We start from the raw sequence: 19,635 nt of genomic DNA, 5'->3' as shown, positions 1-19,635 counted from the left end.
AATTTAATCAAATCATCCAAGTTCACACAATTACGTACTCAGAATGTAGGTGTCCTAATTCTCCTTCAAGTCCTTTTCAGGGAAGTAATAATTCTAATCATCTATGTTTTCTGAGATACTGCAGCTTTGGAATTACCCTATGTACCATAGGAGATAAACTCTGGAGCAATTGATGAAAATGAAAGCAAGTTAGATTTCCATATAACCAAAGCACTGGGAACTAAAAGTTAATAGAATATTAATTGGGTGCATAAACAGATAACTTCCCTATAAATTAATATAATGCATAAACATTTTCTATTTCTACTATAAGCTGTTTCAACAGAATAAGTTTCTTAGAGGAATACAAATCTCTGGTTCCCACAAATCTAAAAGTTGGTAACAGACCCCAGGAAACTCTAAGTTCAGATAATGATTCATGGATGATATCAGCTGAATGTACTTGCAAGTGACTTTTTACAGCATCATCTAGCAGAGGCCTAATCAAAGTCAGAGGCAGGGACATAGATTGTGCCCCACATTTGCATGAGCAGCTTCTACCAGCTTCACACAAATTCCCTGATACTAACCCAATGTATGATTTTCATCAGAATAACAATACCTATAGAATTATAATTCCCAAAGTAATAAGGGAGACTCATGTGTTTCATTCTGTCTGTGTCTGCTTAGGAAAGAAGCCTGTTAGTGTCCAAGAACTACATACTGTGTTTTAAATTTTTTAAAATCATTTTTTCTATTAAGTATACATTTGATTTATACTTACTTTGAAGTAAAATGCATTTAGTTAATAAAGTCATTAATATTTATTGAGAATTTACTCTTCCTATTCACAGCCTTAAGTCATCTGTCCTTAGAACAATTGATATGATTACACTTAGTCCCAGATGTGAACATCTAAATTGCAGAGCTGTGTTTGCTCAGAATCCAGGCTTTGTGGACAATTTCTGTTTCTAGGAAGCAGCCCCAGAGCAGCCTCACTTTAATGCCAAAGAATGGCACCCAACAGGAGACACTGCATCTGTCCTGGATGTAGGTAGGGTTTTTAGGAAGAGGTACTCATTTTAAGGTAGTTGACTAGAGTTTTCTGACTTGTGCAAAACAGTGAAAGAGGCAGAGCAAGGTCTATAACTCAGACCATAGCCTTGGACAGAGCCACTGGAAGGTGATTCAGGTGACTCACTGCTGAGTTATACTGATGGACGGTAGTAGTACTAGAGGGGCTCTTGAGATTCTAAGACTAGATTTATGTACTGGAGAAGGAGTAAATACTGAGTTCTAAGAGAAAGAAAGATGTGTTCTGAAAGTCTAGCACAGGGACTGACAAATAACAGGTACTAAATGCTTACTGAATAGTGACAAGAGCTTCAGATCAGTTGATGAGTTTACAGGATTGGAGTGGGTGGAGAAGATAGGACTTGAACTTTCAACTCTACTTTATACCATCAGAGGAATTTAAATAGGCAAAGACTTGGTAAGAATAAATAGAAAACAGAAGAGTGATTTTTATACAGAAATACCCTACACAAGTAGGAAAGATTAAACCCCTTTTTAGGGAAGAATAAAGCAAATAAATGAGAGCATTTTTTACTTTAGAATGGTCCATCCACATGTCCTTCCCTCCCTCCCTCCCTCCCTCCCTTCCTCCCTTCCTCCTTTCCTTCCTTCCTTCCAACAAATGCTCATTACATGTCACTTGCTATATCACAACTAAAACAACTGAAAAGATGAAAGGTAGGTACGCAGCCAAGTTATGAGGTATCTGGAATGCTAAACTCAGCAAGATGAACTTTGACTTGATGATTGGAAGCCATTCATCCACAGAATTGGATTTGAAAGTTTACAAAGGAAGAATAGACTAACAGAATGAAACAGAATGGATTGGAGATAAGGGAGGTGGAGTGAGAAAATGCATAAAAGGGGAATGTGAAAGTCCACAGGGAGAATGAACTCGAAACTGATGTGATGGTGAGGGTAGCAGAGAAGAAGGGCTGGGAAAGGCCTGGTTTTTTGGAGATGTTCCAGGGGAAAATAACCTGACCACAGTGAGACAGCAAGGAGGAGCAGCCATGGATGGTACTAGGTTTTCTTGGGAGGCAGGAGGACAATGGCGAAATGGGAAAGTTGGGAAAGTCCTCTTTTTTCTCTTTTCTCAAACTTGGTATCTCTGCCTTTGCATCCACCTTGAATCTAATCTTCATGAATGTTTCCCACATCTGATACCTACTGAGCAGATTCTGTAGCAGAAGAGGTCACCATCACTGTCCTGCAGCAAGAAGCATGTTTTTCATCCATAAATGAAATTTATTTTTGTAAGCTGGTAACCATGCTGAATTTTTAGTACATCAACTTTTAAAAGGAATAACACTACATAGATATATAAAATCGAGTTATTATGCAAGCGCAGGATTTACATTTCTCTACTTTTTATAATAACTTGATATCAGAACATACAGTAACACCTCAAGGAGAATTCTCATAGTTTATTTGTGTAGAGAAAAGGGTTATAAATCTTATTCTGCTATTCTGTTCTGTCAGATGGAATGTGTTGTAGCTTCCTCTAGATCAATGATAGAATATGAGAGCTTGGGTAATTGGAGTGTACCGATTATCCTAAATTCATTTTAATTTTAACCCTGTGTCTAATCATCCCTTTATCTGAAATCTTTTATCAAAGCCTTCTTCTCCCAATAAACAGTTTTATATTTGAATTTGGTCTACTGACCTTACCTACCTTTTCTAGTGGGAAGTTATGAGCAGGGAAAGGGCAAAACGATGCAAAGCAGAAGGCACAGAAAACATCAGAGTTTCTGATAGTTCAACAGATCCTCTGCTTTTTGTCAGTGAAGCTTGGGAGGTACATGAGTACACGTTGCTCAGCACCAAATGACTCTCTCCTGTCTTTCTGTGCTCCACGATGACAGATACTTTTCCTTAGTTATCACTGTGTTCTTTTCATATTCTTGGAATCCTGATGTTGGAAAGAGCATCAAAAGTTCATTGTGTTTCATTTCCCACTTGCCAACAGCATTATGCCTAAACTATCCACAGTGGGTTGTAATCTTTTCTGTTCTTTGGGTCTCAGACTTGATACCTGGTGTCAGTAAAATGATGGAAATGACTTGACTGGCAACCTGCTTATGACATGTGTTTACCCTGAGCAGTAACATAACAAGTACACGCTATAGATGAATGTGGTCTGGTTAGAAACTGCTGGTCCAAATTGCGAATGGGGGGTTGTGCAGAACAAAAAGATCATTTCCTCGAACAATAGTATTTTCGTCTATCGGAAATTTGTCATCATGATGTTTGGCACAAAGCAGGCACGGAGTAAAAGTTTAAGTGAGTAAATGAATTAACAAATAAATATCGATCGGTGGAAAAGCAAGTGAGTTTGCCTAACAAGAATGTGGGTAATGGTTTTTTCCTTTGTGTTCCCTGCATTCTTTTCCCTAAGGGGAGCTCTATAGGACATGAGTCTGTATGAGGCAGTATGAGAAAAAATCATTCTGGATTTTCCTGTCTCCTCTTTGGAGTTATGATACATATTAGCAATTACCAGATTTTCAAAGTTCAGATACAAAGGAACCCGTTGGATAAGTTAGCCTTTTATTTCACCTTAGACCTCTCTTTTTTACAAAGGTATCAGCCATCCACACGTTAGAAAATATTGTCCTTTGGGGCTCACTGTTCACATTTTTGCCTGAGGGAGAGACCGTGTCTCATTCATTTGTGTAGTCAGTGCCGTGTGCTGTCTGGGATCTCAGAGGCATTCATTGAAGATTTCCATGTGTAAGGTGAAAATGGCTCGTATGGGTTTAGTTGGAATGACACCAGTGCTGTCAGAGAAAGTTGATGTGTCATAAAGGTAAAAATGAGTGAGGTCAGAGTTGGAGTGAGAGACAGGAATGACAGGGAGAGCAGGTTCTGAATCCAAAGTGTCTATATTTAAGCCAGGTTCAAGTTCATATCTTCTGACACCACCCTTCAGTTCTTTGGCCCATTTTCCTCAGTGATTACAGTATTCCCCTTTATTCGTATGGAAGGTCAATTATTGACTGTTATAGAAATTTCCCCTTTTAAAACTTTAGCCAAGTGATTATTTGAAAATTAAAAGTTTTTTGGAAATATGACCTGAAACCCAGCCGTCATTGCATTTGAGCACTCCAAATAATGTCTTGTTCTTCTGACTGACTACTTTCTCAGCTTCCTACACATATGATATATCAGGGTAGCACTGCCAAAGATAAAGGACTTCAGAGGTATCCATAGGTGGAGTTACAGACAAATATGAGCGAGGCTGATGGTAAACAAAGGTAAAGAGACTAACATTCCAGAAGGGTTTGTTGCTGGTGCTCCATTAGCCATGAGAAAATGCTCTTCCAAAGTCTTTTCCTAGAACTCTGAATGGATGCCTTCACTGGCCACCTCATGATTTGCCCAAGTGGTCAGAGGAAATTGAAAATAGATAGAAATCAGCAGTGTTCCCATTGTTGGTATTACACATACTATGAACAAAGCTTTACAATTCTCTCCAGACAGTGAAATGTTCAAAAATTATTTATTTTGACTACATTTACTTGCAAGGAAATGTAGTTTTGGTACATTTTCTTCTCCTAAAGTTCTTATTGGAGAATGAGTGGGAAAATATCAGAAGGTTACATTAAGACCTTTCATTACAACAAGAAGTTGAAAGGTCTGGAAGTTTCAGTGTTTAGCATCACTTGAGGGGTGGATGTATAGGTACTTTAATCTCTATTTGACCTCAGCATTAACTTAATTTTTAAATGACTGCTTTTATAAGAGGTTCCACTTTTCTTCCACTTAGAAGTGGAATGGGTCTAAAGGAGATTATTGTGTTCATAATTACGATACAAATATCTTCTTCAGTGATTATCAGGTGCATACAATGGCATCAATTACTAAAAGACACAAAAGTATATGCTGACTTTTGTTACTATCACGGACTTTTACATTCAGAAGAGTGACGGGGAGTGCTTTGCCCACATCTTGCTGCATCTATGTTATTATGGAAACAAAGGGCTCTTACCTCATAGCCTATTGATATATCAAGTAATAAATGTGACAGTTACCGGTTCTATTTGCCTTATCCCGTCTTCCTGCAGAACTGAGACATAACATGTTTCTTACTAGGAACAGATGCTTAAGCCCTTCCTTTGAAATTCCTCTGGAGAAGCTGCCCTGTTGATTCCATTAGAGGGGAAGTGGCTTTATGCAGATGTCTGCTTGCTGGGATGCATTGTTGTAATTGCTGTTCTGCCGGCCCCTCGCTGAGTACCATGCTTTTCTCTTGTAGGTGATGTGCCTTCAGGACTTTTTTGGTGACGATGACATTTTTATTGCATGTGGACCGGAGAAGTTCCGTTACCAGGATGATTTCTTGCTAGATGAAAGTGGTAAGGAAAAAAAAAGTTCAAAACCAGGGGAAATTTGAGGCAGCTTTCCAAAATGAGCTGCACCAGGCCAAGATTATGTCAACTCCAAAGCTACCAAATCAGTTTCAGATCCTCAACTAGCATGTCTTTCCCATATCTTGAATTTCTTTGATTTTTGAATATAGAAAACAGATGAAATGATAATTGGAAAGGATAAGTCGTTTAGAAGAATAAATTATTAATGGCTCATTTATAATCATTGAATAATTAAATTGATGTTCTATAAAAATCATAGTGTGATTTCTACATTTTAAATCATATTTTAATTAAAATTTGTAATTAAGGGATTTATAATCATAAAGTTACTGAGTGTGTTCTTAGGCTCAGCTTACCTGTGACCTCCTTTAATTCTGAACTGGGAAAATGTATTGTTGTTTCATTTTCTTTCAGTACTTTGTAATTTGTACATCATTAGCATCTAAGAGGTACCAAAAAAGTAGCTTCTTTCCATTAATAAACTAAATATGATCCTCTGTACTTGATAAAAAAAAAGGAGCTCTTGATGAAGAGGAGCAAATTGACAAGGAAGTGAATGTGAAAGGTTTAGACTTTGAAAATGATTTTACTATCAATGCTCTCAGAATCTTAATAGTAACACAGGTACAATTAACATGACCATCCTTGATAATATTGTTTCTAATTTAACTAGAACAATATTACATGTTTATTGACAATTCAAATTCTGCCCAGTTAGAAATACTTTTTGAAGTTATAATGAATTTTTGCTTACATGAATGCAGAAAAATGTGAATGTGTACTAATTGCTGACTTAGATAATAAGATCAGTGATATAATGCGATATAATGACCTCATCCTAACACTGTAAATGTGTACTCATATTAAATAGATATAGATGTAGCTATAAATGCATAAATAGTCTTGGGCTACATAATGATATCTTGGGTCAATGACAGATCATATATACACTGGTAAGAGAAACCCAAAGTATAAATAATTTAAAGAGCAAAATAAAAGATAGATATTATGAAAAAGGGAGATAGATCCTCTGCAAATGGGAAAGAGAACTAGAGATAGAAGGAAGAGAAAAGGAAGAACAGTGAGATGTAAAAAGTTTAAGATGTGTTATGTACATTTACCAAATTCTCCTGATGAATGTAATCATTATATACAGCAAACATGTACTAATAAGAAACAAAAGATTATGCTGTGTAGTGACATTAAAGGCACTCTGGCTTTGTTCATCCTATAATGATCACATAACTAAATCATCTAAAGATGAATTTCTCACAATATATTCCCATCATTAAGTGGCACATGAATAAATATATAATATGCAAAATATATAATTCATTATATGTGTATAAATATAATACAGTTATTTTAAAATAACTTAGGGCGCGTAAGGAGAGATAAGATCGTTGCACAATGAGAGTGTGTGTCATTGAAGAGATTCATTCTGGTTCAGGGTCCCTAACTGGAGGAGTAGCTCGGCTTTTCCTGTAGATAAGTTTTCTCTCTATATGTATTCCATCTTCATAAATAACTGATCAAAGTGCTCTTTGGGGCAAACATTTATGTAGATATATCACTTGAAAGGTGTCCTCAGGGAGGGTCTCCCCCAGCTCACCTCTGTGTAAAGGTAAGACAACTTGTGTGGAACAAGTGAACATTTCCATTGAGGCAAATGAACTGACAGCACAGTTTTGGGAAAAATAAACTGCCTTGACTTTCAATTTAAAAAAAAATAGCTGTTTCTGATAGAATGGTCTGAGAGACCAGATGTGTTCTGAAATGAAAGTCCATTTGTTGCTTTGATATAGAAAACAGTCTGTCAGACCCCAACTGGAATACAGTTTAGTGTCAATCAGCAGAGTGGCCCATGGCTTTTTTAGCCCTGTGTATTTTCTCGAGCCCCCTGATAGACTTGGAGCTGCTTATCTCACCTGGCCTGGCTTGGGGAGGCCAAGCCGCTGGGCCTTCCCCTCTTGCACAGCTCAAAAGGCTGCAGACCACTTCTCTGCTAGTAGACTTTAAAAGAAATCCAGCAGAAAATCTCTCGTAGATTCACCTTAGAATGCTTTCCATGTGAAAAGACATGAGTTTATGAGCATGCATGTGCGTGCACACTTGTTCAGGTACACAAATACATGCTTGGACACCAGGACACCTTGCCTAGCTTTTATGGCTTGGCCCCTTGAAAGACCACTTCAGACATTCTGGTGAGTACTCACGTATTTTTCCCTCCCCACTTCTTGGAGCAAAATACACTTACCAAGTAATGTGTCTTCCTCCAGTCTACAAGGAACATGTGGATATTGGGAGCAAGGAGAGTTGGCTGGGGAAGAAATCTAAACGGAAGTTTTACTTCCTTGTATGAACTTACCCTGAGACTAAATTCACACATTGACATCTGCAATTTTCCTGTTGCTTGTACAGCATGTTCTAGTGCTAATGTATTAAAATTTGAATCTTTTCTTAAGTGCTCTGAGCATGACTTTGCCCAGCCATCTGTACTTGCTAAATAGTACTTGCACATCTATGCTTCCTTTGGCCTGTTCCACAGCACCTTCCTTGAAGACGTGGGGTTGGGGGAACACAGACATCTTCAGCATCAATACTCTTGTCCTACACAGGGCTGTGCTTGATTTAATGGCACCAAGAAGAGGCCTTTTGCCACAAGGCAACACTTCTATTTTCTCTTTCAAAATTAACCAGCTCCTAGCGTGTTCAGGATTAGCAATAATATATCCCCCTAATTACTTCTTGGAAAGCTCCTAGGGTTGTCACTTATGGTCTTTCTAGTGAGGCATTTTGCCGTTACAGATGCATATTTCACTGGGCCACATGGGAGCCAGATTAGTATTAGAAACAGCAAGATATCCTCTTTCCTCCTCTAAGTTTTCACATGTGGAATAAAATGCCTTCCCTGTTCGAGTCAGAATGTGACCATTTTAGCGACATCGTCATCAATCAGTGGAGTCTTAGCACCTTCGAAATGGTAGATACAGCTCTATATATAGAGACAGACAGAGAGGCCGACAGATCCATCCCTCGCATGGCTGGTGTCTAATTTAGACTGATGAAACATAGTCATGGAAAATGCCAAACTGGAGACAGGCAACTCATTGTGGTGATGCTTAGATATTGGTGACAAACTGACAAATTTGAGCTTTACGGATTTTCTTGAGAAATGTCCACTTCACACCTGGAAAGGACAATTAACTCCTTGGTGATGAATCTGACACTGCACATCACCCTTTGTCCACCCCCCCCACTTGCAGATCCAATATCCCCACTCTTTTTCTTCACCTGGCATCTCTCCCTGCCAGGCCCAGTCCCTGCTGAAATCTACATATCTCTCATCTTCTCTTGACTTTTCTAGGATCTTGCTTGCTTCCAGCCAATTCCTAAGCCCCTTGATTCTGATGCTACATTTTTGCTGTTGTATTAAGTGCCCTGGGGCTGCTGTAACAAAGCACCACAAATTGGGTGGCTCAAAACAAGAGAAATTACTGCAAAAAAGGATCTCAAAAGCTGTCACCACAAAGAGATAATGTTTGAAGTGACAGATATGCCATTTACCTTGATTTGTTCATTGTTCCCTTGTTCCTTGCATACATGAATAGAAACATTATTCTCTAGCCTAAAACATCCTCATTATGTATTAATTATAAATACAAATTTTAAATAACAGAGAGTCTCCTAGAAATTTACTGTCTTGCAGTTTTGAAGACCAAAATCCCAACATTAGGACTGGCCATGGTAGAGATGTCCTCCCCCTGAAGGCCTGTCTTGGATTTCCCACAGCCCTTGGCATTCCTAGGTGGCAGCAACAGTCCAGTCTTTGTTTCCATCACTGTGTGGCCTTCTTCTGTGTTCATATCTCCTAAAAAAAAAAAAAAAGAAAGAAAAATTCGCCAGTTATTGGATTCAGGCATATGCTACTCTAAGCCAAGAACCTCTCCAAAGACCCTATTTCCAAATGATTTCACAGTCACAGGTACTGGGAGTTAGGACTAGAACATGTCTGTCCAGGGAATAAAATTCAACCCACAACAGACATTATTGGGAGCTGTTCAGATTTTATTTGAACTTGGTTTATAAGTAAACTAATAGGTTTTTGCTTCTATTAACCTTTGCATTATATTTCTTAGGATTTTACATAAACAGCAGAGCTGTGATGAGGCTGCCCCCTCTTCTGGCCTTTCACAGTAATGGTCTGTCTCAGTTACTTTCTTATCACTGAGACATCACCTGATGCCCACAACTTAAAGGAGAGGTTTATTTTGGCTCATAGTTTGTAGGGGTTTCAGTCTATAGTTGGCTGACTCAAGGCTGAGCAGCACGGCAGAGGAGAAACTGCTCATGGCATAGCAGCAGAGAGCAGAGAGAAAGAGAGCGATCAAGGGAGGAGGGAGGGACATAGACTCTTCCAGGCCACGCCAGCAGTGACCTCTGATCACACTTCACCTCCCAACGTCACACTTAGCTATAAACTTATCCACAGATGACTGTCAGTTCCCCTGATCCAGTATAGCCCAAAAGCTCAGTCTATGAGTGCATGAGGCTTTGGGGAATATCTCTATATAATCCATAACAGGGTCCTTCACCTAGTTGGTCAAACATGGTGCCCCTATTAAAATCCCTTTGACTGAAATGAAAATGTATGGGTTGATGGGCACAGCGCTTGTGGTATAAGGGATGATACAACTCCTTTATAGGCTGGTGGCCAATGTATGGGAAGAGATCTCTACACAAATTGCATCAAATGACTGAAGGTAGGGACTGTGTTTACTGAGAGTCATGTGTCAGGGTTCTGCTTTGGATCCTGTGTGATTTGGCATAGTTAGCAATGCCGATGAGAATGTTAATGTGAGTGGATGAATTACTCTGGCAGGAGAACTAATGTAATCAAAGACAGGGCATAGGCCTGCAAGGTTCCTAACAGGTGGATTTTTTTTTTTTTTTGAGACAGGGTCTCATGTCAAGTTAGTCATGAATTAAGCTTTCAAATGACTTTTGGTGACTGTATAGAATTGTACTACTGAAATTATTAAAGCTCAAACTTGTACTAAAATCTTTAGGGCATGATATGTCACCCAGAATAATCCCAGACTCAAGGTGATCTTCCTGTCTCAGCCTCCCCAGTGCTGGGATTATAAGCATCTGCCACCACACCGGGCTGTAATAGGTGGATTACATCTAAGAAAGTAAAACTGAACTGGTATAAACAAAAAGTTGTGCTCTAGGTTAAAGCAGAAGGGAAAACAGACAGCTCTCATTGGTTAGGAGGAACAGTACAGTTTTCATGGCAGCATGTGTCAAATTTGTTTTTAGTCGACTATAGGCTTAGTACCAGATGTCCTGTGATCTGGTTCGTTTGCTGTGTGTGTTGCAGGCATATCATGCATTGTATAATGTTTCAGTCCCTCTGATTGAAGATAGTAAGTGGGACACCGAATCAAAAACTTATAGAGAAAAGCTCAGAGTTGTGCTATGACCTTCAGGACATTGTGTGTTTGTGTGTGCACAAACGTGTGTGCACATGCGTGGTTAAGGCATACTTGCATATCCCCTTCTGCTGCAGATATGAGCACAGCTCCTCCCTACACTAGCTAGACCCACCTGGAGCAGTGTTCTTCCCAGGATGAAATCCTAGAAGGGACATTTCTTCACCTTAAGGACCCTCATGGTGTTAATTACTCAAGGTCTGCTTGGTAAATGTTTCTGGAAATATTCCACCCTAACTGCTTTCCTGGGACTCATGTTGTGAGTAAGATAAGACCGAAGTTGTGTTCACCATGGGGGTCCCAATCGCTTTCCCCAACTCTGAATGATAAAAATAGGGCTAGAACCAAGAATAAGAGACACAACATTAAAATAGCCTTAGAAGACATAGTTTTCATTCAAATGTGTGACCTTCTTTCTGTGTGGTCTCTGTGTCTCCACACTGGCTTCCTATTCTGTAAAAAGCCTTCCTCCCCCCCGCCCCGGTTGTAATGGACCTCAAACGAGATGATAATAAATGTCAAAGCACATTCAAAACTGTGTTCCTTATTACTTAGTGAGTGACACCTCAGCTGAAATATACCTCCTAGTAGATCGTAGCTGGACTCAGCCACATAGATTCACTTGTAGCACTTAATTGGAGGCAGATGTCACTAAGATTGGCTTTGGGTGTTCTTTAGAACTAGGAAGACATTGCTATTGCTTTCTTCTCACTCTCAACCATTATTGCTATGAGGGAAGTGAAAGGGAACTAAGGGGTCTTTGAAGATTTCCATTATTCGCTGGAAGGAATCACAGGAGGATTAAGCTGAACCACATTTGGAGGAACCAGTCAGACTTCGAAAACTTGCAGCATTCAAAACTCTTGGACCTTGGGGAATGTCTGTCTTTCCCTGTGTCCATGTTGATTTTAGTCAAATGGGTCTCTGATGGCCCATTGCTCTGTCCTGAGGCTGGTGATATCAAGGAAACACAAGCTCACGGAGAACACTTGAAGATGTGCATATGGATAAAGACCAGACTTCCCCATAAAGTGGTTTTGACTACTGCTAACAAAATTTTAGTGTTTTCTACTTTCGTTACTTATTCCATAAGCTAACGTACTATTTGCAAAGCAGGCAGAAATAGCTAGCCAGTAACACACAAAATGTGAACCTTTATATTGACTTTTAATATTATGTCTAAAATGTCAAAGGATCACAGGTACCGAACCTTAACCCAGAATGCAAACTATTGCTGTTTCTTCTTACAGATTTTATCTTTTAAAGAAAATATTATGGCACAATGACTAATGGGTCACAACAGTCTGACAGTTCTTTGTAGATTTAAGTTTTAGCTGGATTACAAGGCCAGATTTCATTAAATCTATGGGCACATCTCTTTCAGATGCATGCAACTAGCTGGAGCTGGTGTGTTTTATTGTTTCAATAGATGTTAGTTCTAGGAATATACAGTTCTTATTTTTAAAAAGCATTATAATGGTCTTGTTGAATAATTGCAAACTTTCTGTGGCATTTCACTGTCTTATTAGAGAAGAATGAAAACTGTAGTATACTGCTGATTGCATTGATTTGTAGAATTCAGCCTGATATTTGAACTAGAGAATGGGGGGGTGGCTCTCGCTTGTTTGATTTCTGAATAGTTAGCACGTTGGCTAACATGCACTGCTCTTAATCCCATTTGCTTCTTAGTGGTGGAAAAACTATTGGAGGGTTCTAAAGACTTTGATCAGGCCGGGGATTTAGCTCAGCAGTTCGGTGGCCTGCCTTGCAAGCGCAAGGACCCGAGTTTAATCCCTGGTACCAAAAAAAAAAAAAAAAAAAAAAAAAAAAAACTTTGACCATAGCTACCTTTTAGCTCACACATAAATATAGTGTTTCCCAGAACACAGTGATCTTTTAAATTTAGTGCACTGCCAACCTGTAGAGATATTCAGCATTATTCTTTGGAGACTCTAACTTAAGCACAACATATTTCCTTTGTTACAATAGCTAATTTTCTACTTAGAAAATTAAGGCATTGTATAAAGTGTGCAATCCTATTTTTATTTTTTCTCTTTCAGTTCTCAGGGGTTTCTTATTGTGTTCAGTCATGGCGACACATATATTGTTGACTTGGACAATGCTGCAGAATGTGCGATTCAGTATGAATCTTGGATGCTAAGAGTCTTGGAGGTCAGCACCTCCCCTTCCTCACCATGTATAAATCTTCCCCACAGCATAACAGTTGTCCTTCATCCCCAGTGGGGACTTTCTGTGAATGGCAACTTTATAAGGAAGCCAATTCCATTGTTTTCTTTTCCTTTTCCTCTTGATAAAATGTCTCTATATCTCCACTCATCTTCTTTCCTGAGTCCCTCATCTTTCAAAGGTAAATGAGTCTCTCTTCCTTTCTTAAAGCAATAATAGTTTTCTTGATTTTTGCCCTCTCTATTTCTTTGCGATCTTATCTTCTCAGCATTCCTTCCCTGTTGCTCTTGTGGACTGGCTGCTTTACTCTGTCTCTACTGGCTTTTTATCTGCCCTTGGATCTTATTTACACTTTTTGTTTTTCACATCAGAGAAACTATTCGATATTTACACGTGTGTTTTATTTATTTCACTTAAGAGTATGGTCTCAACATGCATCCATTTTCCTATGAATGACTCTAATTTCTCTCTTTATGGCTGAGGAATATTCCATTTTATAGAAGAACCACATCTTCCTTATCCAGTTTCCAACTGATGCGGAAATGGGCTGTTTCCAAATTTTAGCTATTACAAACTGTGTTGCTATATACGTGGGTGTGCCTATATCACTGTTGTATGATTCTTTTAATTCTTTTCAAAAGATACCCAGCAGAGGGATAGCTGGGTCAGCTAGTTCTTTGAGGTATCTCCGTATTGATTTCCACAGTGGTTGCCCTGGTCTGCACTCCCACCAACAATGGAGAAGGGTTCCTTTCTCCCCACATCCCTATCAACATTTGTTATGGTTGATTTCTTGATAGCAGTCATTCTTTATGGGGTGAGGTGGAATCTCAGTGTTGTTTTCATCTACATCTCTTGAATGACCAGTGATGTTGAACATTTTTTCATACATTTATTTGCTGCTTTTACTTCTTTGCCTGAGAAATGTCAGTTCATTTCAAATGCCCATTTTTGAATTGGGTCTTTATATTTGGGGGGGGGCTGATTTTTTTTTGAGTTCTTTGTATATTCTAGATAGTAGACGACTCACTCTTTAAAAATCACTTTGAGTTACTAAAACATTAGACCTGAAAGAGTATGAAAGTTTTACCAGCTTTTCAAAAAGGCAAAAGATTTATATGATCTGAAGAGAAACCAGATTATCAGCTTTTTAAAAATTGCCTTCCATTGTCCTTTTAGATTAATATAATGGCCAAGTTCTTCTTTTGCCACTGGATGACACCTTAGCAATCCCAAGATTTTCCTAGGCCCTTCTAAAATAGTGACAATGTTATGGACTCTTCTGATTACAAATTACTATCAAAAGTCAGCAGTGACAATAGTTAGTTCCATAAGATAGTCATTTGTACTGGAGTACTTTTCGTACAACTATAAAGGATCCAAGATAGTATGACCCTTTCTTTGTGGAACAAAGGTAAAGTTGATGCTTTCTCTCCCTGTTCACCTTCTTCCTGCTCTTATACCTCCAGAACTGGAGTGGGGCAGGCTAATGAGAAGGAGGAGGTGTTGGTCCTTTCTGACTATACTGTTATAAAACAGCTTAAAACTCTCTGGGTCAACATTTGTTAGTTATTTAAAGCCAACTTCTCTGACTGGTGTTTTCAGGGACTCTCACTGGGAATAGTCCACTCTTCTTTGTTGATACCAGCTTTTCAGTTTCTTCCTGCTTTGTCTAGGCCTCCCTTGTTTTCTAAAGCTTTCCCTGTTAGCCTCTGGGAACACCTTTGGGAAGAACTTAAATTAGCTCCTTACCTGCTCAATTCTCAAATTCATCAGTCACTGAGACATCCTTGGTCCCCAAACCACAGGCCACCCAATGCGAGGAAGTCTCCTTTACTCCATCACCAAAAACTCTCCGGTGAAACACAAACATCTAAACTCTGGATTGTCACTTCTGTTATTTCCCTCTATGTACAGAGGGTAGTGAGCAAGCATTTTCAGTCTCTCTAGTGAAGTGAAACTCCTAGGGAGGCAAAGGGGAGGATCTCCCCTCCTTTGGAAAAACGGAATTCACAACACAGCTCTCTACAGAAATCCTTCTGTTCGGTCTTTCTCATCAATAACCTAAATCCTTTTAATCTTTGAAGTTAGTGAAAGAATTAAGACTTCTACCTGAGTGTCTCTGCTTTGTAATTTCTGGAAGGTGATACATCACACAGTGTACTTTGGAATCTGATGCACATTTCCTTGAAGTCTGGGTGAATCTTTATTTTGAATTCTATCACATTTGCAACTGGTTCCCATGCTTGCTTACCACATAGTAGTTCCCATAAGTAAGGATAACCCTCAAGTTCCTGTGTCCAGTGTTCTCTTACCTTTTTCTTCTTTGACTTTTTTGTAGAATTTTGCATTTTCCGTCATTCCCTCCTTGAAATTCTCTCCCCTTGACCTTCACGATGCTTTGCTTATCTTGGTCTTCTGCCAACCTCTTTAACTCTTGAGCTTCTTTCAGTTTCAGTCTTCTGCCATATATCCCTTAGTAATTGTCCCCTCAGACATTCATCCCTCAACTCCTTTTTTTCTACTTAATTACTCTGTTCCTAGCCAAGTTCATCTACTTAATGGCTCTAGCAATGATGGTGATGGTAGACAGTGATGGTGACAAATGGCAACCAGATGGTATGCAATAAGCAAAGCCTTTGAAGTATGTATAATTTCCCCAATTTTACAATTAAGGAAATTAAGGCTTCGAGATGATAAACAATTTGTCCAAGGCCACACAGCTAGTTAGTGTCAAAGGCAGAGTTCAAACCTAAGTTTGTCTGTATTTGACAATACATTATTTACCCTCTAAATGTACCTCCTCAAAACTTTGTATCTCTCTAACCCTGATTCTTCTTAGGAGCCCAAGAACCATATTTCCAACTTTCTGGTATGAATTTGCTGTGATTCTTCCCTAGGCACCTGTATTCAGTACATCCCACAGCTCATTGTCTGCTTGGTCAGCTACAGTCCTCCTTCTGATTTTCTGCATTACTTCATGGCATCAGCATTTACCTTAACACAACAGTGACGAAACATGAAGTTATCTTTTACTCACTTCTCACCTTCACTCCCAATCACTAGCACTTTGTTCTTTTCTTTCAAATGCTGCTGTCATCTTATCTCCTGTATGTACGGTTACAAAAAGTTCACTTACTTTCCTGGCTCCAGTCTTTATAATCACTTCACACTATTTTTTGAACACAGATTATCTAGAGTTCACTGAAATGGCCCCGTGCCACTCTCAGACATCTTGGAGTGCCATTCAAGGGCTGTCATAACTCGAGTTGCCTGAGTTCACATTTTCCCCCAACTTTTGGTTGTCTTCTCTATTACACAATTTTGATAATTCTGCCTTGTGTTATGGGTTTTTTCTAAAAGAAAATTAATCTAATATATAAATATATTTAATTTTCAGAAAAAAGTTTATAGTGTTGTTTTATAAAGCCAAATTAAGAGAAGTTAAGACATTGTCCAATGTCATTGTATTAGTCTATTAGCTGATGCATCATTAACCTCTGCACCCTACAGCACCTATAGGCTACCATGAATAAGGAATAATAGGGGTCCAAGAAAGATTAGTTGGGTCAGTGGATGCAAAAGGAATCTTTTCTATCTACCAGCCCTTCACATGCTTGAGTGCTATGCCTTAGTACTTCCCCAAAATTAGGTTTTCTAGCTTTCTTGGCAAGGTTCCTACAGCTATTTCTCCAAAAATCACCCCATATCCTGGATGCATTTCTTTGGATACTCCATGGTCAGAAAAATCCTACTTAAAATGATCCAGAACAGAACACAGTATTCCTTGGAGGCTTCAAAGAATGTAGAGAATATGAACATATTTGATAGGGGTATCAAACTTGTTCAAATCCAACTCAAGAGTGATTGTGCTTTCTTTTATCAGTAGCCAAACAGTGTGGGCTCATTTCTAGCTTCTGGCCAGCTTTACTCTCTGGAGCTTTCTGACGTGATGTCAATCCAGGTTCTACTTGCTTAATTGCATTTTTGAATCTCCACACCGTGCTGCAGTTGTATTCATTCCAGATAGCATCTTATTAACTTTGGCCATTATTTCCAGCCATTTGAGAACCATAAGTATCCAAATTCTGCCTAAGGATAAATAATGGCAGAGGATGGAGTTGAAGTAAGGTCTGTGTGATTTCTAAGCCCTTTCCCTTTAAGCTTTTTTTTTTTTCCTGGAGCCTGCCTATCCAGCCAATGACCATGCTTCATGAAAGCTCTCAGAGAGAGAGAGAGAGAGAGAGAGAGAGGGAGGGAGAGAGGGAGAGGGGGAAGAAGGAGGAGGAGGAGGAGGAGGAGGAAGAGGAAGAAGAAGAAGAAGAAGGAGGAGGAGGAAGAAAGAAGAAGAAGAAGAAGAAGAAGAAGAAGAAGAAGAAGAAGAAGAAGAAGAAGAAGAAGAAGAAGAAGAAGAAGAAGAAGAAGAGGAGGAAGAAGAAGAAGAAGAGGAAGAAGAAGAAGAAGAAAGCAGGCAGGAAGGAAGGTAAAGCTACAGTAAGCCTCTACTCCCTCCAGTGTTTTCATTGCAGGCAGCAATGGCAGGGTAGATGCAGGCCAGTAGCTAGTTACCTTTGATGGGGTCAATCTCTGTCTGAAGCTAGATGATGAATTGTGAAACTATAAACTTAGGGATATAAAAATTTAAGTAATATATCGGGGTAAACAACAATTCATGAATTAGGGAGCACCACAGCAAAACCATTTGAGCTCCAAGAAAGGTTCATGGGGGGAGGGCTTCTATCATGAAAACAAGCCATGATATTTGTTCAGTTAAAGTGGAACTGTAGTCTTATTTGGGTCATTTTAGTGAAAAGTCTCTAGTTGGAGATTAGTTGGCCATTTTTGAGTTGCTAAGCTTAATTTCTGGTTTGCCTTTTACATTTGGTTGATTTGCTTACATAAGGTCCCAAGGCACTGGAACCATCTCAACCTGATAGACACCCAATTAATTTTCTTTAAGAAGTCCTGTAGAGAAAGAAGACAGATTCTTCTGTCCCTTACATTGACCCACATATGCCCTTGAGTATAGAGGGGTATTCTCAGACTTTTCTGTTAGTGTTGAACCCAAGAGCATGTACTCTTAAACTTTAATTCCTTTTTGAAATCTGCCAATTCAACTCCTCATGCCAAGCATGTGTTAAAAGCCCAGTATGTATCAAGAATTCCTGGGGTTTTCAAAAGAAGTTCTGAGAAGTTGAATATCTACTTAGAGGAAAGCTGATGAGCTGGGGATTTAGCTCAGTGGTTCCACCACCTGCCTTGCAAGCACAAATACCTGAGTTCGATCCCCAGTTCAAAAAAAAAAGCTGATGAAGTAAATATCACTCTGGATAATATTTGACGTGAAAGTGATTTAAAATTTGCTTTCAAAGTTGGGAAATAATTTGATATGTGTAGATACAGGCCATCTTTTAGATTTTCATTACTGTAAGTTTCCTGAGTAATTAAAATGCAATATGATGCTGATATTCTATGACTCTTCAGTGCCTCAGGCTTCATTTTCTTTCTCAATAGTTCTGAGAAATAAATCGATAAGCTTTTAGTTAAAAAAAGTGTGGTTAATTTACCTTCATGTTTCAGTAGGCATAAAAGACTCACAATAGAGTCATGAACCTCACTTTTCTTAGAGACCTGAAACAGATACAAAGTCTCTCTAAATTCATAGGAATCCTAGTCAACTAATCAGAAAATGATGCCAAGAAAAGGAGCAGTCTGTGCCTGTCAAGAAATGCCAACAATTGTACTAAAAGCATTTATAAAAATTAACGTGGGGGAGGAAGAGAGTAAAGGCTGTTGTCAAAAGGTCAGGTGGAAGAAAGTATGGCCTCCTTCAAAGACAAATCAACCTCCATCTTTAGTTTCTTACGTCCATGAAGGCCAACCGAGGACCTCTCACTGATGTGACACGGAGGACTTCCCAGCTACTGCAGACTGAGGTTATAAAGCTTTTGGTTTACTAGTTTTTTAGGATACAAAAAAAATTCTTTCATTGATTTGCCCTTCAACTTGAATGTTAATTTAATCAAATTTATATTATAATACCTTTGCTTCTTTATTTGTTCTACATTTGACAGCCTTTCAACAGAATTATTCAAAGAAAACATTTAGAAGTCAGATTAGTATACAGTTTTTAAAAATGGAAAAATTAGTGCTGTTGCTTCTATTTCAAGTGAGATAAAATGTTACTTTGTGCAACAAGACTTTTTAATATAAAAATTAGGCTAGCTTAATATACTATGCAGAAGGATTTATGGAAAAGTTAACATGAATTCATTGTATTATATCACAGGAGCTAAGCATATAATGTACTTGTCAACATTCATACAAGGTCTGATCAAAAATTAAGATGAATGTTTAATTTTTTAAGAACCTTATTACACTAAAGGACATAATGCCATTAATTCCGCCCAAAATGCTCATACACTTCACTTTAAATACCCTTATCCCATTATTCTTCTCATTTTCTGAAGCAGTTCTGGAAGTCCTCTTTCCTGAGTGTCTTTATTTGCACTGTCATGGCATTC

The 19,635-nt window shown here is 38.7% G+C and overlaps 1 protein-coding gene across 3 annotated transcripts in view; it reads left to right on the top strand.

Moving 5' to 3' along the window:
• Dclk1 (doublecortin like kinase 1) overlaps positions 1-19,635 on the top strand; it is a 336,493-nt gene that overhangs the window by 176,154 nt on the left and 140,704 nt on the right. For all 3 annotated transcript variants that reach the window (XM_010623927.1, XM_010623928.2, XM_010623930.2), the window contains exon 3: positions 5,315-5,414. In XM_010623927.1, coding sequence (XP_010622229.1) covers positions 5,315-5,414 — 100 coding nt within the window. The remainder of the gene's footprint in view (positions 1-5,314; positions 5,415-19,635) is intronic.

Source organism: Fukomys damarensis, unplaced genomic scaffold (genome assembly GCF_012274545.1).
Source record: "Fukomys damarensis isolate Sample0158 unplaced genomic scaffold, DMR_v1.0_HiC HiC_scaffold_38, whole genome shotgun sequence".
Lineage (NCBI taxonomy): Eukaryota > Metazoa > Chordata > Mammalia > Rodentia > Bathyergidae > Fukomys > Fukomys damarensis.
The sequence above is the reverse complement of the archived record's forward strand: the minus strand, read 5'-3'. Positions and strand labels throughout refer to the sequence as shown.